The sequence below is a fragment of the Camponotus floridanus genome, unplaced genomic scaffold (genome assembly GCF_003227725.1).
Source record: "Camponotus floridanus strain SB8 unplaced genomic scaffold, Cflo_v7.5 scaffold96, whole genome shotgun sequence".
NCBI classification, from domain to species: Eukaryota; Metazoa; Arthropoda; class Insecta; order Hymenoptera; family Formicidae; genus Camponotus; species Camponotus floridanus.
In genome coordinates, this window is record NW_020229867.1 from 122,216 (window position 1) to 148,112 (window position 25,897).

At 34.2% G+C, this 25,897-nt stretch overlaps 3 protein-coding genes and 1 long non-coding RNA gene across 7 annotated transcripts; 3 read left to right on the forward strand and 1 right to left on the reverse strand.

Moving 5' to 3' along the window:
• Positions 1-30: 30 nt before the first annotated feature.
• Positions 31-1,620, forward strand: LOC105249435 (cyclin-dependent kinase 2-interacting protein). The gene is made up of 4 exons (XM_011254901.3): positions 31-261; positions 362-585; positions 737-845; positions 1,362-1,620. The coding sequence occupies exons 1-4, from the start codon at positions 228-230 to the stop codon at positions 1,556-1,558; spliced, it is 564 nt and encodes a 187-aa protein (XP_011253203.1). The 5' UTR covers positions 31-227; the 3' UTR covers positions 1,559-1,620.
• Positions 1,621-2,483: 863 nt separating this feature from the next.
• LOC105249434 (protein mahjong) lies at positions 2,484-12,708 on the forward strand. 3 transcript variants are annotated; one of them, XM_011254899.3, is made up of 16 exons: positions 2,484-2,567; positions 3,618-3,885; positions 4,231-5,598; positions 5,812-6,021; positions 6,382-6,548; positions 6,678-6,918; positions 7,002-7,124; positions 7,214-7,513; positions 7,750-7,947; positions 8,186-8,427; positions 8,500-8,745; positions 8,876-9,065; positions 9,577-9,870; positions 10,027-10,438; positions 10,821-11,060; positions 11,870-12,708. In XM_011254899.3, the coding sequence occupies exons 2-16, from the start codon at positions 3,625-3,627 to the stop codon at positions 12,088-12,090; spliced, it is 4,713 nt and encodes a 1,570-aa protein (XP_011253201.1). In that variant the 5' UTR covers positions 2,484-2,567; positions 3,618-3,624; the 3' UTR covers positions 12,091-12,708. The 3 variants fall into 3 exon arrangements, with proteins under 3 accessions (XP_011253201.1, XP_011253199.1, XP_011253202.1); XM_011254897.3 differs by having other exon boundaries at positions 2,492-2,600; XM_011254900.3 differs by having other exon boundaries at positions 2,492-2,600; positions 11,873-12,708.
• A 1,438-nt stretch (positions 12,709-14,146) lies between these two features.
• On the forward strand, positions 14,147-16,016 carry LOC109609871. The gene is made up of 3 exons (XR_002192473.2): positions 14,147-14,746; positions 14,834-15,170; positions 15,915-16,016. It is a non-coding gene; the product is annotated as an uncharacterized LOC109609871 (long non-coding RNA).
• A 122-nt stretch (positions 16,017-16,138) lies between these two features.
• On the reverse strand, positions 16,139-25,753 carry LOC105249433. 2 transcript variants are annotated; one of them, XM_011254893.3, is made up of 8 exons: positions 25,077-25,753; positions 23,889-24,435; positions 22,328-23,361; positions 21,383-22,250; positions 20,729-21,078; positions 19,990-20,362; positions 19,089-19,159; positions 16,139-18,977 (listed from the first exon to the last, which is right to left on the reverse strand). In XM_011254893.3, exons 2-8 carry the CDS (start codon positions 24,339-24,341, stop codon positions 17,978-17,980), a joined length of 4,149 nt encoding a protein of 1,382 aa, XP_011253195.1. In that variant the 5' UTR covers positions 24,342-24,435; positions 25,077-25,753; the 3' UTR covers positions 16,139-17,977. The 2 variants fall into 2 exon arrangements, with proteins under 2 accessions (XP_011253195.1, XP_025270852.1); XM_025415067.1 differs by having other exon boundaries at positions 24,874-25,753.
• Positions 25,754-25,897: the final 144 nt, after the last annotated feature.

Sequence of the window (25,897 nt, forward strand, 5' to 3'; positions counted from 1 at the left end):
GGAAGGGAGGCCAGAATCACGTGACAGTTTTATTCGATGGCGCATGCGTGACGTAACGATGATGATTACACGTGTATATGAAAACGAGGACTTTAATTATTTAGCGAAATACATATTCAAATGTATATAATATAATATCAGAATTATACACACATTATTCAGTAAATTTTCTCAAAATATATGAATTTTATAAGTGTTAAATTTAGAACGAAATACTTAACCTCACTATGACAACAAAGAAGGAAACATTTGTTCCTATCAGTAAGATTAACTTTTATTTAGATTAATCAATAGTTATTCTTAAAATATAATAAATAATATATTCTTAAAATATAATTAAATGTAATAAATTTATTTACAGAATTACCTTCACATAAATCATTTCAAGGAAAAAATTTGACAGGAACTGAATGTTTTGTATACAATTTAGCTGCAGATATTCATGCAAATATACAACAATGGAACAGTTTTCATATTCAAGGAGTCAACTATTTAAAGAACATAATACAAGTAAAGCGTGACAAAAATTATTCTGTAGTTTTACAAGATCTATGTGACAAGTTAGAAAATGTTTGTGATAATCTGGTAAGGTACTTCCTTTAACTTTTTATTATGCATTATCTATTTTCTTTTAAAGCTTTAAATCAATTAACTTAATTTTTTAAATTTAGTTTTTAAGTTCTAAAAGTTATAAAAATAGAAATTTAGCAATATAAATAAAAATAATTGTTTATAGGATAGCATTGTTGTAAACTTGGAGCAAATTAAAAATCAATTGACAGCTATAACAGCCTTACAGGAAACTGCAAATAAATTGTTCATAACGTGGCCAATAAACAAATTTGGTAAAGAATTTATAACTTGTACTATACAATTTGCAATTTAAAAGATTCTGTAGACGTAGGTTCAAACTGTTTATAATATTAGTATCTTTTGCTAAACATATATATATATATATATATATATATATATATATATATATATAAGCTAATATATATCTATGATATATCAGTGTGTTGATTAATAAGATGGTGCAAGTACAGATTTTGTCATATCATTTTTGTGTCATTACATATGTTGTCTATGAATATGACTATGAATATAGCAGCAGATTTTTATCAAAAAGAGCATACATTAAGTTTTTCTAAATGTTTGTTTAAACATTTTATAGATTCCTATAACTTTCAGTCAATTTTGAAGTGAAATTTGATATAGTTTGAGCCATGCAGCTTCCAGAAACTTTTTGATAGCATTTTGTATTTATATCTATAATATATTCAATAACTGATATATTTTAATTATAATGTAAAAATTATTTCTTCTATTTTAAATATAATTTAACTATGCTTCAAATTTTTTAGGTGAGATAGCAGAAACTATATATGAGGCATATCATAAGGAAGCTAAACAGAAACGTAATTTACTTGAAAATATTGCTCACCATCATACGGAATCTTGGAAAATGTTTCATCTTGCAGCATGGGTACATCAACCTTTATTACCTGAAAATTTAACAATATTATTGAACTCGTTGCTTGTTGAAACTGGTCATCGATGATGACAGTTTCTCAATAGTAATATTTAATTTTTCCTTATTTTAATGTGTCATTATTTAATGAATTAAAATAATAAATTAGACAAAATTAAGTCATATGATTTGATAATAAAAAAATGTATATAGTGAAGTTTGCAACTCAAAATATTGTAGAAAAATTCTCGAAACATTAATTGATATTGATGGAGCATATTAATATATTAAACTGAATATTTGTATATTTGGAAAGTTTTTCTTTTAATTTTTATACGTGTAAATAGCTGTAAGGATAGCCAAAAATTGAATATATATATGAAATACTTTATGAAATAGTTTATATTTCAAATCGACAATTACATAAACTATTAAAATATTTCCTAAAATACGTTTTTTTCGATTGCCTTACCTTTTATAGCTGGTTGTAAAGATAAATATTTATTAAGATTCTACCATTATAAAATAATTGAAAATTATGTCTTTTGATTATATTTTTTTATCGCGCAAAAGTTGGATCATATTTAACTTTGTCCTTGCGGCAATATGATTGGTTATCATGTTGACACGGGTAGTCAGGAAGATGCTAGAGATGCTTCAAATTGTTCGATTAATTGACGAATGAAGATAGAAAGAATAAAATTTTCTTTATTTAATTAATTTAATTTTTTAAATTCCTTAATTTCTTAATTTTAAGAGTTATTGCATACAAAATGACATAACATATATATATATATATATATATATATATATATATGTATATAATATAAAATCATCTGGACCAATGAGCATCAAGCTTAGTGACTCGTATGCCAGAGTAATCGGTAGTCCAATGAGGAAATTTCTTTTTTCAAAAAGAAATTCTCTCATTGGATCATCGGATGCTCGACATCCGACACGAATTATAAAACTCATTGTAGACCCGGCTTCATGCATTAATGTGCAAAAATCCTTACATACGTACTCATCATAAAAGATCCGTCTGGATCGTACGTTATTTCGTGAATCGGAGTGAACGAGAGGAAAACGAAAAAACAACGTACGTGCATTTCTAAATCTTGAAATTACTCAAGTATGTATCCAAATAGAACGATATCACTCGTAGAAATGTCGGGAAAGTTGTCGGATGTATTTCTCTTTTCGAGTGCGAAATTACGACGATCCTAACCTCCGCGGAAGACACGCGCTACAGATCGTTATCGTACAATTTTGCGCGCACGCGGATGCCTGGCGATGTAGCCGGCCGGTTTGACAGCTCGAGTCTCGTCACGCGATTTCATCTACCTCGCGCGACATATCTTACTTTTCGCTTTCGAGTGTCTCCTAATCATTTTTCCGTCTGTGTCGGGCTTTTTGTTTACTGTCACCGTTACTTTGAGGTTATTCGTATGTATAATTAATAGCGATGGTTATATTGACAGTGAGAATCTTTTGTGCGCTTATTAGCAAGACGTTTCTCTTCGATGTGGCTTTGACATGCTTAAAGTCACTGTCCATAAAAATGTATTTTGTTTGCTTTAGGACGATAATTTTATATCGTACTTTAGTCGGATGAAATATATATTCGCGCGTTGCTTCTGTTGGACTTTTTATAAATTTCAATTAAGATACTTTATTAGTAGAAACTTTTTTGTATTTTTTTCTTTTTTCTTTTTTTTTTTAAAGAAATGCGTGTATTATGCAATAATTGATTATATATTTATAATTGATTATATATTAATAATTGATTTATATATTTATTTATACATACACATATACACACACATATATATAGCTTTTGTAAGGGGCAGATTTTTTAATAATGTTTTCAGCTGATTTTTATATATTAGATATATAAAAATACTTCATTTATACATTAATTTAGATAGTATTATACATTTATTCATTAATTAATATAGTATATATATATATATATATATATATATATATATATATAGAATTTTTAATAAAATTTGTTATACGATGAAATCTCATTGCAATGAAAATAGAATTTTAATCTTTAAAATAGAATTTAATAAAATTGATATGATAAGACCTTATTGCAATAAAATTCTTTAAAATAAAATTTATAATATGTTGATATTTCCAGGTAAATAATGGCAAATGCAGAATCGCTTGCAGAAGTAACTGATGTTGTACAAATTCTTCGACAATGGGAAGATGAGCATAATTCACCAATGTATGATCCTATTCCTGTTCTTCAGAGATTAGCGGATATAATAGAACTCGAGACAGAAAACTATATGAAGATGGATCCAGATCCATTTGATGAAAGACATCCCTCACGCACTGATCCAGAATGTAATTTTGGGCATATATTAAAAATTTTATTTAGGAAGGATAATTTTATGACAAAGGTAATTGTCTATATGTTACACACACACACACACATATATGTATACATACACAGAAATATATAGGCCAACATTTATGAATATTTTCAAAATAATTATCCTATCAAGTCTTATATGAAAGAAATTTGTTTTTTATTTTAATATAAAATAAAATAAAAACATAATATAATTATCAAAAAATGTAATATAATTAAAAAAAGATTTTATTAATTATATAGCTTGAACAGATAGCACGCAAGATTTGATTAATAATTTAAATTATTTTTATTATCCCCACTATAAGTACCTCAAAATTTTCATCCTTTTTTCATTATATCAATGTCTTAATAACATAACGTTGATTTACAGTTAATAAATGACTATTTGAGGGATACATACTGGTCTCGTGCAGGGATAACTGGAAGAGATGTCAGAAAATTGAATATCGCCGCCTGCCGTTTGATGCTAGATATACTTCCAGGATTAGAAACATCAGCGGTATTTCAACCAGATATGGAAGGCCTTATACACAGATTATTCTCTTGGTCGGAAAAAAGTGTCGAACCGTTACAGAGCTACTCAACTGGTCTTTTGGCGGCTGCTATGGAAGTACAAGATATCGCTACAGGATTTAGAGATCAGAATGCTAAAATGGTACCGTTGATGCTGCAACGATTACACAAATTACAGCAAAAAGCGTACGAGGATCGTCAACAGAAAGCGCACGAAGATCGTCAGAAGAATACCAGGCCGTTCGCTCACTTCGGACAGGATAGAAACAGCATTGTCGATGTCGAAGATAAGGCTATCCCCGGGAAACATAAGGCGCGAGAGAAGTGGCGGAGAAACGGAAATGTAAGGAAGCAGGAATCGCTCTCTTCTGATGAGGATGACTCTACGCACCATTCCAACGATATGCCAGCCATAAAAAAGAAGAGAAGCAATTCTGGTTGTGAAACACCTGTGAAAAACAGTGATTTGTATCCCCAGATCATGTCCCCGCCTCTGTCTATTCCGAAAAATACAAACAATTCTGTTAACTCGGGGGTGACACCATCCAAGCAAAACAATCTGCAATTGAGGCTTGCGAACGTACCGGCGTCCGCCAGATGTAATTTGCAGAAGTTATCCAATCTGTCGCAGAATTCCAGCACATTGCTGGAAGGTAACTCGAATTCATCTTGGGCCGAAATGGAATCGTACGTCATTGGTAATGTTCAAATGTATCCTCCTACTCTGGCGACTCGACAGATGTTGATCCTACGCTACTTAACTCCCATGGGAGAATATCAGGAATTCCTAGGTCACGTATTCGAGCACAGCGCTTTGGACTTAATATTGAAATATATCAATGTACGAGAGACTAAAGACAGCAGGCTCGCTTTCGAGGCTCTTAAATATCTCGCGTCCTTATTGTGTCATAAGAAGTTTTCGATTGAATTTCTCAACGTCGGCGGTTTACAACGGCTGTTAGACGTGCCAAGACCGAGCGTCGCAGCAACAGGTGTGTCTATATGTCTGTATTATCTCGCGTACTGCGAAGACGCTATGGAACGAGTGTGTTTATTGCCAAAACACATAATATCCGATCTTGTAACTTATGCATTGTGGTTACTGGAACGCAGTCACGATTCCGGGCGATGTCATGCGACTATGTTCTTTGGTTTTTCTTTTCCATTCAAAGTCATATTGGAAGAGTTTGATGCGCAAGATGGCTTGAGAAAATTATTTAATGTGGTAAGGAAAATATATATTATCAATCAATGTTTGTGTTTATTGCAAAATAAACTTTACGTTATTTCCTTCTATCTACTTGTTTTATTTAAAAGAAAAATATTATAGTTTTATTGCAAAAAAGAATATAAAAACAGATCTAAACTATTCTTTGCATGTAAGAAAAACTAAAATATAATTTTACAAGATACAATTTTACTAAATTAAATTTTACAGATATCTACATTACCAATTTTAAACATTGAAGAAGAATCGACTATAAACGACGATGAAGAATGTGCATCGCGACAGATTGTACGACATGTAGCTGTTGCTCTAAAAAGATACATGGAAGCGCATTTGCACATGAAAGCAGAACAATTACAACGAGCAGAAAATGTTAGGGCTGAACGCGATACATGGCAACCTTCGTTACCACCTTATAAGGTATAAAAAATATTTTGTGTAATTATGCATTTGATTTTAATTACATAGTAATTATATGAATATCTCTCCCATAAATTCGCTTTTTAATTTTTGATATTTTTGAATATTTTATATGAAAATCTATGCTTGTTATTAAGTGTATGTAATATATTGTATCTAATATTTAAATTTTCTGTTATATTAATCTATTTGAGAGAAAGAAATTTGATTTGTATAAATTTTTAATAATTTTTTTTTATAATAAAATCAAATGCTATCTTTTGGAAGTTACTACTTTGATTATGTATGTCAAGATTAAGGACACTTGCAAGTGTTTTATATTAAATTGAACATTTACTATTCTTCAAATGTCTATTCTAGGCATGCAAACTTAGCAGTGAAGAAGTTCAAGCAAAGGTGGAACTCCTTCAAGAATTAATGTCAGTCAGAGCAGTGTGGCCACCAGTGGAAGAACTTCATCGCTTGGGTGGTATCACATTGCTTTTGCAAATCATAGCTTTTGCTCGTGAATGGAATTACAGCGGACGGTAAGACGTATACATGTACATTAAGAAAAATTTGTTAAATTATTTATATAATTTATAGGAATCTCTTTTATACTATAAAAATCGTATAATTATTTTCTTTTAAGATTTCTAAATATTTGATATTTTTAGGGTACATGCAACATCCAGTGCGGAAACGGTTCGATCATGTTTGGACGTAATAGCAATTTGTTCTGTCGTACCTAAAGTTATGTTGCTACTATGCGAAAGAGTCGATATGCCGGATATGTCAATGACAATGGCGATCAATCTCTTGCTAGCTGCAGCTGAATGTGAAATTATTGCAGATGCTGATGTACAGAGAGCAGCACTTAGAGCTGTAATTAATTGTGTATGTGCTCCTATAAACAGAGTACGTTTTTCCTTTTATATTTTCCTTTTATATTTTTTTATATTTTTATGCTAATGAGATTAATATTTGGTAACTATTTCAAGGTCGGAGGAAATGTAGCCAGATATTCTGTAACTGGATCTACTAAGAAAAAAGCAAACATGCACAATAGTGAAGAATTAATACAAAAAGTATGGGAAAGTATTAGGTCAAACAATGGAATAATGGTATGTTTGTGTGTATATAATTATGTTTTGTAATTATTTTAATAGTCATTTTAATTACACAATTTACATAAAATGGTTTTTGCAATTAGGTATTATTGCAATTAATGATGGTGAAAACACCTATCACTGATGCCGATAGTATACGAGCGTTAGCGTGTCGTGCGTTAGCTGGATTAGCACGTAGCGAGAAAGTTAGGCAAATAATTAGCAAATTACCAATGTTCACAAATGGACAAATTCAGTCACTTATGAAAGATCCTATTTTACAAGAGAAACGGCAGGAACATGTTACTTTTCAAAAATACGCTCTCGAATTAATGGAAAGAGTTTCTGGTAAAGCAAAACCAACAGGCGCAGAGTATGAAATTTCCTTAGTTAGTTTACACAGGGTAAGCTACTTTTAATTTACATTTGTACATATGTAGGATATTTCAAAGCAACGTTTCTTCGTCTTCTTTTTCTTTTTTAGTATTATTTTTTTTAAATTGTATGATAATTTCAAAAAAGAGAGATGAGAGATAAGGAGAAGGAGAAGTATTCTTCTTGTAATTTTTTTTTTTTTTTCAGAAATATTTTTAAGTGAAAAAAAATTCATATGTATATATATATATATTTTTTTTTATAGGCGAATGTTGTAGCGCAAACAAGGATACAATATAATGAACAACAACTTAATCAATTAATATATCAGCATCTGATTTCAAAAGGTTTGATTGAAACGGCTAACACATTACATAGAGAGGGAAATTTGGAATCATCTGCAATTATGAGATCTACAATAACATATCAACCTTTTACATACCGAAATCCTACAAATGTAACTGTGAGTAGTTAAAATTTTGAGTAGTTTAATTTTTTGAAATTGATAATATCTATTTAATCTCTTTTTACAGATTAGATTTTACCACCAGGTTTCGATCCTCTAATGTAAATTGCATGATGTTAATAATTATCATTATGTGCATCCTTTTTTTTAATTATTATAAGATAATCAATTTTATTTTTTATGTAAAATCATTATATTAGATATATATATCAAATACTATTTTTTTATGTTCTAGCCAAGAAATAGCTTTTCTCCTGGTGCTCCTGTCAACTTATACCACACAAGCAGATGTACACAAAGAGAACCCAGAAATAATGCTACTCCCACATCATCATCTCGATTTATATCTCATACAGGTGCATGCACTGGTGCACCATCTGTGAACAATAATATCCGATTAAAACTTACAGACTGCCTGAATCAAAATGTTATTTCGAATAATGTGAATCAACCAATTAAATTACAAATTAATCAGAAGTAAGTTGTATAGCTTTTTTCATATATATTTATAATCTATTTTTTTCTAATATTGACTTAACATTATTGTAGGAAATCAATATCGTCCGATAGACAACTTCTAGTCAATCCAACTAGTTATCAATCTATGACTCAACCAATCAGTTGTAGATCTTTACAAAAACAGATTTCCAGAGATCCTGGAGGTGGTGGAGGACCTGGTGTAGCTACCTCCAATTTATCTGTTACTCTTGATTCTATTATTACAGAATATTTAACCAATCAACATGCACTTTGTAAAAATCCTATGGTAACTTGTCCACAATTCAACCTTTTTGAGTAAGTAGTAAAATATATTTAAAATTTTTATATATATATAAAGAAAGCTATATATATTTATATAATATAGAATGTGATTATTTTGCTAAGATTAGATAAAGTAATCAGTATGTTTTAATTATTATTATAGGCCACATAAGTGCCCAGACCCGTGTACAAAAAATTCTTCACCTACAAATGTAACAATGAGATTAACAAGACGAGCATTAGGAATGGATAGTAGAACATTAGATAGAAGATACATTTACAGCCGCTTCTGTCCTATAAAAACTTTTCGGCCTACTGATGTGGGAGGAATATTCACTTGTTGTACTTTCTCGGTAAATTTTGATTTGTTTTTCTAAATAGAGCGGAAATTTGGTTGCAACTTTAATCCTGATAGTAACAGATATATTGCAAGTTCAATGGGATCATATTTCTCTAATAATATCGCAAAAGTTCTCGTTTTCCTTTTTTTCCTCACAAGTATTTTATATTTTATTAATAATCAAAAGACTTGTTAATGCAATAGTGAATTGAAGCTTTGTATGTACAAGAATTTGTGTAGGAAACATTATAAATAATATTTTGATTATTAATAGTGTAAAATATTTAAAGGAAAAAAAACTTTAAAAAGAATTTTTGTAGTTCTACTAAAGGAGTACGATTTTAGTGCATTTGTGATCATTTTTAAGATTGAATCATTGTTAAAATATTGGTAAGGGAGGAAAGACACTGATCATTAATCACGAAATTGGGGACCTAAAATTGCAATTAACTTCCAGCTCTGTAAATTATTTTTTGAATTCTACTACTTTGTACATCTTTTTCTAATTGTATCTTTGAACGCAGCCTTGTACACAATATCTCATTTTGGGCACCCATGCTGGAGACATCAAAATGTTCAATATTCATACAGGCATGGAGGAAGCAACTTATCAATGTCACGAGTCATATGTATATCATATGGAATGTAATCAACGTGGTAATCTTTTGTTGACATCAACTGCTTGGAGAAGCCCTATGTCAGCACTTTGGGATATAGGAGCATTTTTTGAAATGAAACTACCCTTAGAGAATGAAGACTATGTTGAATTCGGAAAGTTACAAGATAGAATAATTGGCACGCAAGGCGAAAGCGCAACGGTAAATATTATAAATATGCTATGTGTATATATGTAAGGTGTTCAAAAAAGATTGCACTTACATTGGATTTTATATCAAATTTTATAATTGCATTATATCTTAATAAAAAAAAATCTTAAAATAATTCTATATATTTCATGTATCTTTCTATTTTAGATATATGATATAGGAACTGGAAAATTATTAACAACCTTGACGCCATCAATTTCAAATCAATATACTAAAAATCGTGCGACTTTCAGTATGAATGATGAATTGGTTCTTAGTGATGGCATATTGTGGGATGTTAATTCGGGCAAAGAAATCCATAAATTCGATAAATTAAATCAAACATTAAACGGAGTTTTTCATCCAAATGGGACCGAAGTTGTTTCTAATACTGAAGTATGGGATTTGAGGACGTTTCACTTACTTAAAACAATATCTACCCTTGATGAGATGGAAGTGATTTTTTCGCCGGTCAACAATATTATATATGCAGTTGCATTAGATGCACAAGAGGCTGAAAATGATTCTCATTATTTGACTTCTTTTAAGACTCTAGATGCTTTAGATTATAGTAATATTGGTAAGAGAAAGAAAAAAATCTATATTATTAGAATTTATAAATGATAAAATTTTATTTTATTCTATATAGTGTCTGGAAAATCGTCCGCAATACTTCGGGAAGTGATTCGGGACCCAAAAAGAAGGAAAAAAACTGTATAAAATTAAATTTAAATATTAAGTATTAAATTTAAAAATTTAAATTTAAAGCCAAATGGACTATAAATTATGATTTTTTTAACATAAAAGTGACTATAATTCGGAAACGACTTATTTCCGGATCTATGTTTATATAGCTTTTTTCCTTTTTTTGGGGTCCCGAATCACTTCCCGAAGTATTGCGGGCGATTTTCCGAACACTATATATATAAATAACTTATTCTCTTTATAAATACAATTTGCAGCAACTTGTGATGTAAAAAGAGGGATTTATGGCCTTGCATGCAACAAATTTGACACTCAGATTGCTATAGTGGAGAATATAGGAGACTTCTCGAGCATACAGGAATCATGCGTTAGACTGTACGATGTTGGAAGACGAAGAGACGACGAAGATGAAGCTGATGAGGATGATGAAGAGGAAGATCTTGATGCCAGTGATGATGATGGTTCCAATTCTGCGTCTGACGATAATAATGCAGATGGTAAAAATTGATATTGCATTATTTGTTGTGATTTGTATCAGGGATCTATTATTTGTTATGATTTGTATCATTGTTCTACAATCAATGTTCAATAATCTTTATATTATCTTTATATTATTATCGGATTTTTAAATTAAATTATATATATATATATATATATATATATATATATATATATAAAGGGACATTTAAAATGTTACAAGTTATTATTTCTGAAAGTATATACATTACAGCAAAAATATTTTAGATAGAAATTGTTTAATTTGAAAAGGAGGAAACAGATATTAGTTTAATTTTGGGTACCAAGATCATGTAAAGATCAGATTTTTTAAATAAAACTATTTGAATTTTTTTATATAAGTCGGTTCTTCACAATATTCGGCTTAAAAAATTATAAGGGCAGGAAATCCAAAAAATGAATAATTTATGAAATATTTTATAGTTTAACATAAATTACGAAATATCTCGTAAGATATTTATTCTCGATTATTTCTCGATTATCTTATTTCAATACTTTTATACACAAAATAAAAGAATCGATAAAACAAATCGAAAAAATTAAAGTAGTTTTAATTTAAAAAACTAGATTGATCTTTACATGATTTTTAAAAGTGTGATCATAAGATTATATCAATTAAAATTAAGATTATATCAATTTTTTTCTCTCTCAGAACTCTATAAATTTTATTTGAAACATTTTTTACTACTACGTCAAGTTCGGAGAAAATCTTGTAACACTTTAAAAATGTCTCACCCTGTACATATAACATTTAAACTTGAGACCAGAATTTATTCACATACTTTTAAAGCAGATGGTGATAATGCAGATGCTGGTGCAGAAGACAATGGCGATGATAATGATCAAAACGATAGGGAAAATAATGACGATGACGGTGATGATGATGATGGCGGAGATGGAGATGATTCTGGCGATGATAGTGCGGATTACGATCCTAGTGTCGATATTCATGATCTGTCCGATGATTTTTCTTTATCTGACATGGACGATTTGGAGATATTCTTTTCGTGAATATCATTGATAATTCCTTGTGTATACATACACATACGCACATACACACACACATACATACACAATATACACACACACACACTCATATATGCGTGCGCGCGCACGCATTCAATATATATACAAATAAGTATTATAAAAAAATTTATTATAGTGTATCATTATTTGCACTCTTTAAATGTATAAATATTTCCAATTGATTTAATAATGTAATTTGAATACTTGTTCGTTTTACACGAGGATATAAATATGTGTCTGTACTCTAAAATTACAGATGTGATTAATTGTAAATGATTATTACCAGCTTTTTGTTTGATTATTGAAATAAAAACCTGTTATATATTCTTTTCAATCAAATCTTAAGTATGTTTGTAATGAAATTTACTCTTCAATTTTTCATGGAGTTTTCACGGATTTTGGAGACGAGGATGAAGAGCATTGTAGAGAGCTTTGAGATAATATATTTATTTCTTATTAATATGGAGTTTTTCATCAACAATAACAGTGTAGCAGTAGGCGTAACAAGAGAGACGAGGTAGGTAGGTTACGAGGAACCTATCCTAATGTCGTACGCCAACAAGTCACCACGATTGGAGGGGATCCTCGTTTTTTTTCTTTCCAGTTTTTAAACGTTGTCTACGATATCGATGGCTATCGTTGATTTACGATAAGTCGAATGTTCATACGCAGAATATTCAATTTTCTAGCCCCACGTGTGAGAGAAACGAAATGAGAAACACAATGTATCCCATTATTCACTCGCAGGCTGTCCATGAGTTGGTGCAGTCCAGCGTGATCGATTAAACTGTCTGCTTTCAAGTATGTATATGTGAAAAACAATGAGATATACGCGTAATGGTAACCCATTTGCAATCATACAAATGGAGAAGCCATGCTCTATGTGTTAACTTCTTATGTTTAATTATTCCATAAAATTCTAATGCGTTATATTATATGTTATAGCCGATGTCTGCTTATCAAGTGACAAATCAACAATATCACATGCCAGAATAAAAACTGACGATGTCTCAATCTCGTGGTAAGATTTTTTTTAATTTTTTGCAATTAGAAAAAAAATGTTTTAACGTTACAATTTTTTAATTACTACGTATTTAACAAGAAAAAAATATGTAACTGTCTGAAATCAGTAATTAAAGATTGTATTAAAAGAATAATTAAAGAATTAAAAACATGTAACTAAATGTTTTATATATATATAAAGAAATAATGAAGAATTATTGACGGATACAGAAATAATCTTTGCGGAAAAAAATATATAAGTTAATACATTCTATAGAAAAATATTTTTGATAACAGCACAGAGGCATTTGCATATTAATTCATCACTTATCGCAGGAAAAACCCGTTTGTTAGACAATATCAAATAGTGGTATTATTTGGCAGGATTTTAAAATCAACGTAACAACAGTTCAAATTATGGCAGTGCTTTGTAGAATAATTTTATTGCCGGTTAGTGAATGAATTAATATGATGCCGTTAATCAAGATGAGAGATGATGAGGCATAAACTGTGTAATTTGATAATTCAACTTGTCGTTACGTATTCTTCGAAACAATGAATTCTCGTTTTCGCTAATTGGTGTATCCGTTTGCTTCCCATTCTCACGAATTTCTTTTTTGTTTTCTCTATTACGTCTGTACTTTCTCGATGATATTAATTCGCAATTCTTTTTGCACAAGTAATACATTCGAGTTGTTCCCTCGCGCATTGTTGTCGGAAAACAATACGTCGAGAGAATCGTGATGGAAAGAGAAGAGCGAGCGCACTTGAAAACTTAAGTCTCGCAGAAAAAAATACGTGATTCATATAAAAATAGTAAATCTTGTGTATTGTATGTAGGCCGGCAATTCTAGATATATATATATATATATATATTTATAACAAGACCCATATTATAACGCGTATTGTATGTGTGCATTGCAATGAGATAATAGTAAGCGTCTCTCTTAAGAGATAAATTTAAAAAATATTTTATAAATTATAAATTATTTAAAGAAAAATTTTCATATTTTCTTAAAATATATGTCTTGAAAATAATTTTTCAAACTTTGTACATCGTTTTTTTTCCAACGCGAGAAATAATGATTGAAATAACTCTAAATTATATAATGCAAATCTGAAATTTGCTTCTCAAGTGTTCAATCTACTGTCATATGATAATATATAATTGTATCTATTGAGACCGTTTTGGAACTTTCTCACAAACGAGACAAGTGCAGTTTGCTCTCATCTTTCCGTACGTATAATGTGTAACTAATCCAGGCTCTTGTTGGCGCACAAAGAAGTAGCCCATACAGTACAGAAAATTGTAGCAATATTGTAACAATGTTGCTGCAATGTTCTGTGCTGTATAGGAAGGGGCTCGACCTTTAATTCAGTGCAATAGTGTTCCTTCAGGTATCTAGTAGAAGACACATATGTACAGGGGGATCCTTGAAGGATGCCAGGCTTTCTCGAGATGTTTACAAAAACAGAACATGCAATGAAAACAAAGAGAAAGAGAAAGAGAGAGAGCCCTACTGAACCAAATTGCCGGCAGAACCCACATATTATAAAGAATATTACAGCTTATAAATTAATTTCGATAAGTCTATCTTTGATTTCCTTAGGCGCGGGTGACTCTAGACTGGCCCCCTATGTTTGTATTTTGATCACTTCCTGAATTAATTGCAGTACACACAGATTAAACGCTATAGAGAATTTAAAAAAAATTTTTACTTTTCAGAGCTTTTTTAAAGCGACATTATAATTTAAATCAGTATCAGTACTTTAAAGGAGATAAATGTCAGAAGATAAAGAGAGAAAGAGAAAGGAGTTATTAGCTTGAGTTACCCGAGGTGCTTTTATGGGGAACTTTACGAATGGAACATAGGCGAACGAGAGAGACTCAGCGAAATGATTACATATTTAGCGTGTCTGTAAAACGGCACGACTAGTGCAATCATTCAGGAATCACTTTCATCGATCGTAGCTTTTGGCGCATCGTAATCGAAACTCTCTCTCGAAACTACCTAATCACAATCACTAACAAAGACAATGACATTCTTCTATGAGCTACCGAAGTATGTAGACTGTTCTCGACCTAGTGGTAGAGATGTAAATAGAAAGAATAAAATGTTTTTTTTTCTGTGAAAAAAAAAAGATAAACTTGATTGATGATTTACTTTCAAAATTTCTCAAATTTTTTTCAGATATTTAATATTTTTTATTTTGATTATTATAAGTTGATTTTTCATCTTTATTTTTGATTTTTTAGATAGATTTAAACTAATTACCACTATTTTTAAGTGTAAATAGTATTCCAATTGGCTATATAGTTACATAATTACTATTTTAATTAGGTAAAGTTTTCAAAAATAAAATTGAAGTTGAATGAATTGTCTTTATTATAGATACAAAAATATCGTTTGTGATCTTTAAAAATGTACTTTAATTACTCTTTTATATTATAAAAAAACCAAAGTTCTTATATTTTTAATTTATTTATTTTCGAAAGTAATTTTAATAAGTTAATGAGATTTTTGCGATTAAAATGATATGATGATTACCGGATAATTTTCAATTAGATGCATAACAAAAATTTCCATTATGCATTTAACTGAAAATTCCCTGAATCATATTTGATGTGATTTATCTAAAAATGTCATTAATTTATTAAAATTACTCTCGAAAAAACAATAAAAATATAACTTAACTTTTTTTATTATATTAATAAAAAATGAAAAAAAATATTATATTTTAAAAAATAACGCGAAAAAGAAACAAATTTGCAACATGTTTTGTTTTCAACGTTTGTTTTCTGTTAGGAAAAAACTGTTTCTTTACACCTCTACCTGGCGGTCATGCTGCATTCTTGGTGAATAGTCACACATACACTTTCACACATACGAAGATATATATCTACCCGCTAAGGACTCGAGGGATTTTTTTAGTCTGTAAGTTCTCTGAATACAATAGCATTTTCTACTAAGGAAACTATGTGAAACTAAATGTCTATATATATATATATATATATATATGTATATATGTACTCTATTATGTAATATAATGTAGTGAAATATTCGAGTACAGTATTAGTACAGTACTAGTTAAGTAAAGTATATTTTTGGGCGGATACGACTAACTCCTCTAAGGCCTCGCTCATAAATCCTCCTTTTTTTAAAAGTAATTAATTAAAATTTAGTCCCATACACATCCACGCTCTACCTCTAAGTCGAATTATAATAATAATGAGACTAGACGTGTGAATTCGCCCTCTTTCATCAAAGTGATTCGATAGACAAAAACATGGGACATACACATCGATCAGTAACAATTATTCAATTCCAATAATGTTTCATTTACAATTCCTGAATTAAATTTTCATCTATCAGTCTAGTAAAATCGTCGGAAGTTTACCAAGTCGCAGCAAAACAAACGATTATTAAAGATTATTAGTATAATATACCGCGATTCTCTGTATCTGACGCTTATTTTGCTAAAACTTGTGTTCTATTATTATACATTTTTTCGTGTAAGATAAAGCAAAAGGATGGAGAGATTTGAGTTATATCGCGTAATATTGATCTTTGGCACTGCTTTAGGAAATAATCGTAAGTCACGCGAAGAATTCGCAACCACACGCATACACACATGTGTGTGGCTGTGAAATTTTTGTCTTATTTTAAATCGGGAGGATCTCCTCAGGTGACACCTCCTCTCCCGTATTGAATAACCCGTGTATTATACAAATACATTAGACTCGGGTTAGAATTCCATTCACTTTGTAATCCTTTCCCTCGACAGACGCGATGATAATTGTAAGATTAATGCATATTATCTCGCGATTAGTGGTCATTCTACGCCGAGAGTCCATCGAGCGAGTCTCTCCTTCCGCAGTCACAAAAATTATTAAATATGGCAGTATGCAGTCCAATTCGACGACGAAGTTCGTTAAAGCAGCGTTTCTCAACACGAGATAATTATTTTTTGCCATTATCATTCTGTCTTATGCGAAAAAAATCCTTATATACACATATATTTTTCATTATATTTACAATATTCGCGTTATAACGAGATGAAGGAACAATATAGTCTATTTTTGAGATATTTACATTCTCAAAACAGATAATACAGGCTTATCTGAATTTTTGTTTACGAGCAATACGTCTCCACTTTATTAAAATAGAAGGAAATGAAAACAAAGATATTAAAGCTATCCAGAAATGTTCGTTGTATTCGTGCGGCCAATCGATCGTTATGAGTTACGGCAGCACACAAAGGCGGATGATGAAGCTTCGATAAACTTGAACAGATCTCTGATCTAGTAGTAAATGCTTTAAGAATTAATTTAATTTTCAGGATAGAATTTTACGCGCTAAGAATCGCATCAAAAAATCAAAGTTGAGTTGAGAAACGCTGTAGCGTACAATATCTGATATCCATAGCAATCGAGAAAGAGAGAGACTCACCCAGGCTGCCGGTTAATGTAGAGTTAAAATGCCAACAAGAAAATATCTTAGTACTCGTGTGTATCTCGCTAACTATTTAAGACATCACTACTAAAGTTTATAGCACTTTTGTTTATCGACATTATTCTATATTATTAATGTACGTAACAACGTATGAACAATCAAAGAGATTTTCTTTCCTCTCCGTTGCCCTCCCATCATCCTCTCTGTCCCTTCTACGCAGAAAATTTCTCCTGCGCTTTCCGCTGTGATTCTGATTTAAGTTCTTTCTTAATTTCTTCGAAACTGTGTCGAATTTCCTCTACAAATTGACCTATAAATCTGATATTGCTTAAATCAAAGCCCCTCAGAGGCTTAGCGATCATCCAAAGCCGAACGTTCTTTCGAGAACTCTCTTTTTAATTAGGGGCGGTCTCCTATCAAGGGGGATGCAGGTCGCGATGATGAGCCCTGGCACTTAAAATTGCTTTCAGCTCGGACTCGAGCTGCTTCTTCGTTCGCTCGCTCACCGATCGGCCGCCCACCACCGGCTGAGTCAATCTAGGCGATGGCAGATCCACCATCAATTTGCCGCTGTCACGATTCTCATGGCTCCTAGCACGCCGTATAGGTTTCTTGATAGGCAACGTTTCTACCTGGGCCTTTTCCTCATCCGTGGAACGAGTCAGAGAGAGCGTCATTTCTTGATTTAGAGTGTGGGTTGAGCCACCGCTTCTGCCACTGCCACTGCCACTGCCACCGCCACCGCCACCGCCGCCGCCACTACTGTTACCACCACCACCTATAGCCTCCGACGATCTAGTAAGACTGATAGTCCCAGATCCCCATTCACGTGATAGTTTTCTCCCAATGGCGGACGTGAGCTCACTGTTGGGCGACAACAGCGGACTCTTGACCGAGTGCGGCGGCCTCAGGGTAGCGAACACCGGGAAGGATTGGCCTCGCTTGGCGGGGCTGCGAGAGTATCTTGGGGTCGGCACACCTCCTCCTCCTACGGCAGATTCACGTCTGATGGTCGGAGTACCACCACCAGTTGATTCGCTTCTGGTAGCCGCCAATGTAGGACGTAATGTGGCACTACCGCCGAGATGCGAGCCCAGACGCGGCGGCGGCGAACCGCCATCGCCGTGGCTCAATCTACGTCCAACCGTCTCCAGTGGGCTTCTTGCGCGTAGGTTTGTGCTGCTGAGCGTGAACTCGCGCGGTTTCATCGGCGCGTCGAGACTCACCGGCGATAATCCGAGACGAGACGCTGAGAGATTGGTCGAACTCCTGCTTTTCTCTGAACGTTTCGGACTACGAGGCATCAGGGGACTCTTGCTACGACTCCTTTCTCTACCCTTCCCCAATTTCTCGTCTTTCTTCGTGGTCTCCGTAGATTCCTCGGGTACTGTTTCGATTTTCTCTTCCTGTTGAACTCTGAAAAATTAGATTAATTAGATATCCGGCGCATTAATTTCTCTTCTATTTTGATATAATTGATTATGAGAGTACATTAAGAAGAAATGTCTGATAATAATATTCCTTTACCTTCGAATTTCTTGGATCATTTCGAAGAACTGCGCTTTGCTTTTACGTCTACGACGTTGTTCATGTTCCTTCTGGAACATGGAAACATTGTAGATATTTAGAGACTAAAATAAACATACTGGTCCGTAAGTTCGTGAGTGTAAATCTTTAATAATTTTTTGTTTAAAAAACGATTGTATTTGTAAAAACTTAATCTACTTTAGAGGGCCAAATATATCTTGAAAATTAATAAACCAAATAGTTTTAATTCTTTTTTAATGAAAGAGAACTTTTTTGACATACTGAATCTAATTATAATTTAGTATTTTTCTGACTTTTTCAAGAAATGAAAAAATGTTAGCAAAATTGAAATATAAAAATAAAAAATATTTAAATATATTTTAAAATAACACGACTTTGTTATTTTTCAATTTTTTTCTAATGAAATTAGATTCGGTTTTCTAAAAACATTCTATGGAATAAAACTAGATCGAGTACTTTTTCAAACAGTTTCATGAGGAGCAGCATGTCATATCATCAAATCATGCATTTTAAAAATACTATGCGCAGAAAATTATATTACAGATATTGACCACAAAAAGCTTCATTCAAGATTTAAAAATACTAAAATACTGTTCATACATCAATAATGAAATATATTAAAATCAATAAAATATGTGAAAAACGCTAAAAATCTATTTTTAATATTTTTCACAAAAAATTCATCAAAATTACCAACTTTTCTAAAGTAGATTAGGTCTTTAAACATGCTTTTCTATTTTAATTATTTTAAAAATACGTAAATATCTATATTCTTAAATTATTATTAAAAAAATCTATTTCTTTGCTATTATCAAGATTTATATTCGCGAACTGGCATAGACCACATGCTACATGAAAAAAAAAATTCGATAGCACGTACTCGTTTGACGCTTTTTTGAAAGAGTGATGCGATCTGGCCCTGTCGTACTGTGTGCACCAATTCCCGGGCGGCATGATGTGGTGAGACTAGTTCCACGCAATTGATAAACCTGTACAGCTTTTGCGAAAAGAACATGACGTTACGGCTGCGCCAAATGGAATCCTCCGGTCTGTGTCGCAATCGCGGCAACGTGTACTTGTAGAACAGATGCTCTCCCGCCAGTATAATAGTACCGAGCACCACGCCCATCCCAAGTAAGCAAAACACTCCGGCAACGGATGCTACTCCCAGTGGCCTGGGTTGACCACCAGTCTCAGAATCTAGTCCTGCATCCATACCTTGCCGACCTCCGAGACATGGCAGACCACCGTACCTGAAAAAACTCGTTTTATAAGATATCTGTTTTACGCTACCCTCTAAATTGTAGTATCTTCTTTAGTGGCTTATCGATGATTCTTGTAAAAATCTCTAAATGAATGATTGATTTTATATTTCATACGCGTGAGAAATATTTTTTAGAGAATTGCATTAGCAATTGAAGATTAATGAAACTTAGATCTTTGCACGCTATACATATTTTCCTGGACAGTCTGCGCAATATAGACTTTATTTATCACTTAATGTATTTTAGTCTAACGTAATTATTACGCTCCCGTTATCATGCAAATAAAAAGAAAGTTTGTCCGCGAACCGATATCGATTATTCAATTTTTGCGCTTATTTTTTGCGCATCGCTCACCATTTCTCCTGCAGAATGTCGAGTAATCCGTTGCTCGTGTAATTCGCTATGACTTTAGATATGCTCTCCTTTAAAGGATGTCCCTTTGTAAGAGCGATCGCGTAGGTGTCTTCGTTGATGGTGTCACCGATCTTCTGCAAGCGGCAACCGTCATCGGTCGCGCGATAGTAATCTAAGATTGGCGTGTCCCCTATCAGGATGTCAAGAGTGCCGTTCCTCAATCTTTCTACCCCCTCGGCGATGTCCGACAAGGAAAATCGAGCCATGTGAGACCATAACTGCGGATTCGCTTTTTGCACATAGTATTCGGCCGCGGACGCTCTTGGCGTGGCCACTCTTTGCGATAGCAGCTGTAAAATGTACACAAGTTTCAAAGATTTATGATTGAAAGACTAGAGATGTTTAAATGAAATATATAGTTTTCTTTCATATTGAAATGTTATTAGTACTAATTACATTTTATTTAATTGGTAATATTTTATATAAATAATAATAAATTCGATAATTAACATAAAAAATAACTCTCTCTAATTAGCAGTGAATATAATGGAGATAAAAAAGGATCTAATATTTTTTTATTCTTCTTTTTTTTTACAGCACCTTTGAGTAATTAACAAATTTACCGATATTAAAAAAAAGAACCGAGATACTTACGCTTTTATCGTGATAATTGCTCACTGCAGAGTGAAAAAACAGACCGGCGATAAGGGCGGCAATGTTAGCCGTATAGGATGCCACGAAGATAACGGAGAAACCGCCCCAGATATTGATGAGGAACTTGTTAGGCCAGGATTTCGGTGCTTTAAAGGCCACGAGATGGCCACATAAGAGGCCCCACATCACCCATAACGCGGAGGCGATGGAGAAGTTTTTACTACGCTGTCTGCCCCAGGGATTCAGGCCGAATGGGCTGAACCACTCATAGAGCGCCACGGCGATCGCGGTGAAATTGAGAGACGTGAACACGGCGATCCACAGCTCCGTACTAAACGGAAACAGGAACGCGAACAGCGGTATCTCGGAACGGAGCTTCGGTGCCGTAAGGAAGCTCACGCCGCTGAAATAGTACGGTGTGGTGAAGTCTACCACTTCGGCGCGATGAGCAGACACACTTAAAGGTGCGAACGCCAGCTGAGCCCGGCCGGACACCAACTCGCCCATCACACCATTCCACGTGCCGCTCCGGCCGTTCCGTTTGCCAAACAGTCCGTCTTCCGCCAAATAGAGATCAAAGCGGAAGCCTAATTCGCGCGCAACTACCGTCAATAGATCCATGCTCAGTCCGTAGCAGCACATGACGGTGTCGCCCTGCTGGCACGTAAGACCGCGCAGACAGAAACCTTCCTGTAGATTTGTGACCATGGTGAAGGGCGACGCTAGGGCGGTGACGATGCGATAAATTGGCATCCCGACCTTCTCGCCGCCCTGTTCAAGGTACGCCGGCACAATACCGCCACCTGGCCAGATTATGGTATCCAGACGGACCTCCCTACCACCCTTGATGGTGCCGACTTTGGTCCACCTGTTAAATATTGACGTAATTAATTATTTTCGTCTTCGAGCGAGCGATAAGTGGATTTATTTACGACCGAATTAAACCTTAATTGAGTCTTATTCCCGGGAAATCTGACGGCCTGCAAGTTCAGCAACTGAAACTCCGCTTTGTCCTTGGAGATCTGTCTCATGGATCTTCGCAATTTGCTCGTCAGAATCGCGGAAACGTTCTCTCTCGCGTCACTCGTCATGAATTTGGCGTTACGATCCGGAAAACATTCCGGGACAAAGTGTTCCCTGAGCTGCACGTCACGCATACGGCTCAATCGCTGCTTCGTCTCTTGAAAGGTCTCGTCCAATGCCTGCGAGGTTTCTCGCAACATTCTCGAGAGTATGGTGTCGCCGCCCATGATCTTGATGCCAGACGGTCTCAACGCGAGCATGCCGACCGGCATAAAGTTCTTGGAATTAAGTTCCCTGTCGCTCGCGAACTTCCCGTTTTCCTCCTCGTCGAAATTGAAGCCTCTGTCCTCTCGCTTGATCACGATCTTCTCGTCTCGCCATCTGTACTCTTGCAGCCGGTGTATATCGTTGGCTAAACTCGGCAATGAACTCATTAACGGCGGCGGCCGCTCGTCGTTCGTCGACGCGAGATTTGCCGTTCGCTCTAGCAGTGGTGAGTTCTCGTTCGTTGCGGCTGCGGCTGCGGCGACGACGCGTGTACCATGCATCATTGAGCTGATGACGTTGGGTTCGTTCGGACGTAACTCCGCCTTAAGGTCCAGCCACAGCCACAGGAATCTGCCGGAGAGCATCTCGAATTTACCGGCCGCCCCGAGAATCTTGCGAGCATTATTCAGATCGCACGCCATCACCACGACTCCGCCGCTGCCACTTTCCTCGGCCACTCGTCTCAATCTCAACTTCAAAGTTCTATCGTTAGTCGGCAGATGTATGATCGCGCGAGGTGTCAACCTCGTCGGTTGATTCGTCTGTAGTAGATGGGTTACGGGCAACAGAGTAGTATCAACGAGGAGGGTGAACGCGTGCCAATTAGCTCGATGCATCAGGGCCGCAGCCGCTGCTCCGATCTCTTTTGGGCTCGAACCTATACGGTTCTCAAACCGGCCAAGATTCCCCTAAATAAACAAGAAGTAACATCTTTTATCCCTGTATCTTGCAAGACATTTGTATTATTGGTTTGTATCTGAGGCGAAGAATTTAGTGATAAGAGAACAAAAAGGATTATAAGGTGTTGCTAAACATGTGCGAAAAATTTCGAGGTTTGAATAGTTTGAATCTTTGAATAATTTTTGGAAGAGAAGTTCATGTATACTAACATCCTAATTGAGTTACGGAGTGTTCAAAGTTAAAATAATGAAATTTTAAAAAAATATACTTTGATAAAAATAAAATTGAATAAAATTATAAGAATCGTTGGAAATGATCATTTCAATACTGGACACTGAGAGGGCCAAAGTTGACATGTTGTTTTTTAAAACTTCAACTTCTGTATGTCGTTTTAGTCACATATGAATATTTTTTTAAGGAATTACGCTTCTCAATTTTTTTTTCACACATGTTTAGGACATCCTACATTTATACAGATTTCCTTTTTCTTTGGCACAGCTCCAACTGTGCAATTCTAAATTTTGTAAACGTGTACCTGACGAAGAAAATCTCGGTGCGTGAACGGCAACCACAGAGCTGGAAGATTCAAGGCGGCAGCAGCCGTGACGAGAAATCTGGCTGCTGATCCTCCCCCTATAATAAGGCTTAGTACTGTCTTTCCGCCTTCGATGTCTGTACAAAATTTGTTTAATAGTGACAAGGGATATGACAGGGAATCCGTCATGGGTGCCATCCTTGCTTCTATATACGACACATCCATGTCCGCGTGAAAGGATTCCAGTCTCGCTTCCTCCCATGCTTTCTGTACGTCTGTCTTGAAAGGGGTCTGAGGCTGAGTTAAACATACCACTATCCGCCAAGATGCGTAAGACGATCTGAGCCTGGCCTTCGCCGCTCTCAGAGATTTCGCAGCATCCGCAGTGCCAGATATTGACACAGAAGCCCCTAGCAAGAGGAGGATCACCACTCCTGAATAGGGGCCAAGCATCTTCCTCGGTTTTCCTTGTTTATTCTCCCCTTCCTCTTTTTTCTTTTCTATTTTTTAACTTTTTTGACGTACATTGCCGAAGAGCAGACCTAATCTGAAAGTAATTTATCATATATCATTGATTGATATAAATGATAAATAAACTGGTATTAATAAATATTTGTTAGTATCTCGTTAATGTAGTGTCTGTACAATCTACACATACATATATATGTGTATGTATACATGTGTGTATGTGTGTGTATGCATATATATGTGTATGTATATATGTATATACCTATATTTTTTTTACTTTTATTTTATATTACTTTTTAATTTTATATTACTTTTAAGTTACATTTTTCTTGAGAAACTTTTCTTCACACATTATATGCTATCACAAGTATTAACGTTTTATGAAAAAAAAATTTTAAAGCCAACAATTTTTGTAAAAACGATTAATATAAAATTAATTACATGATATATTTTAAAATCTTTCTTTAAATAACGATATATCATACACGATTGAGTAGGATATTCTCGCGTTACATACCGAGAGAAATATTTCACCTGTGCCAGGAACGGTCACTCCGTTTTCCACTTGATATTTCGCAAGTGTCAGAATAACTCTTTCGGAGCACGAAGAAGAAAAAAAATAGGCACATCTCATACACGCTTTGGGGCGAGAGATTCTAATCGCATAATTCGTAAAATGGATATCTCTCTCGGGGGTGCACAAAACAGAGACGACCTTACCTCTTGACGGAAGGGATGGAAGGTCGCGAGTCCGGTGGGGGTTTAAGAAGAGCCGAGCAGGGATCGCTTTTTGGCCGTCGCCGCATAATAACTGTTGTAGTTATCGTAAACGGGGATATAAAACCGTGTCGATCGTCGCGAGGCACTCGGTCAATTGGTCGTCAGAGGACACGAAGAGCCACCACCACCATCCCCCGTCACTTGCCCACCCCCGGACAATCTACCCCGTGCGTAACGGCCATTTTCACGAGAGCAGCCCCTCCCTTTAAATTTCACCCCTGTGGTACCCTGTGGTCCACGGGAGCGCGCTCGTGGCATTCTCGTTTGTATTGCGCCTGTCTCTCCTCATGTATACACATATCTGTATGTGTGCGCGTGTATCGGCGACTCTCCGACAATGCCACCAATACTCGCAAATTTTGCTGACGCCCGTTATAAATGTCTCTCGCAGCGTTCTATGAATTAAAAAAGAACGGATTTCTTGGGGCTCCTCCTAATATAGGGTGTTCCGGAAGCCGTGACCTGATTTCATTTGCGCGCAATCCGATTCTTTTCTTGACGGAAATAAATAAAAGCAGTAATAGCTTTCGAGATTGAGGATAATGTATAAGAATTTAAAAGTGTAAAATTGATGCAAATCGAGACTCGAGAAGCTCAATTAGCAAAATATAAAAAGATATAAATCTTTCATCTTTTAATGAGATCTTTGATCTTTCAATTTTAATAAATTTCTAATTCGATTCTTTTTTAACATGTCAAAAATACAGATGTTACGTATAAGTAAAAATAAAAGTAAAATTTTTACAAATTTAACTTAATTC

Coding starts and splice junctions, on each gene's coding strand:
- LOC105249435 (XM_011254901.3), top strand. CDS start 228: ATGACAACAAAGAAGGAAACATTTGTTCCTATCA. Junction 262..361: donor GGAAACATTTGTTCCTATCA/GTAAGATTAACT, acceptor ATTTATTTACAG/AATTACCTTCACATAAATCA. Junction 846..1,361: donor GTGGCCAATAAACAAATTTG/GTAAAGAATTTA, acceptor CAAATTTTTTAG/GTGAGATAGCAGAAACTATA.
- LOC105249434 (XM_011254899.3), top strand. CDS start 3,625: ATGGCAAATGCAGAATCGCTTGCAGAAGTAACTGATGTTGTACAAATT. Junction 7,948..8,185: donor GAAATCCTACAAATGTAACT/GTGAGTAGTTAA, acceptor TTTATGTTCTAG/CCAAGAAATAGCTTTTCTCC. Junction 8,746..8,875: donor CCACAATTCAACCTTTTTGA/GTAAGTAGTAAA, acceptor TTATTATTATAG/GCCACATAAGTGCCCAGACC.
- LOC105249433 (XM_011254893.3), bottom strand. CDS start 24,341: ATGCTTGGCCCCTATTCAGGAGTGGTGATCCTCCTCTTGCTAGGGGCT. Junction 23,362..23,888: donor ACCGAGATTTTCTTCGTCAG/GTACACGTTTAC, acceptor TTGTTTATTTAG/GGGAATCTTGGCCGGTTTGA. Junction 19,160..19,989: donor TTCAAAAAAGCGTCAAACGA/GTACGTGCTATC, acceptor TCCATGTTCCAG/AAGGAACATGAACAACGTCG.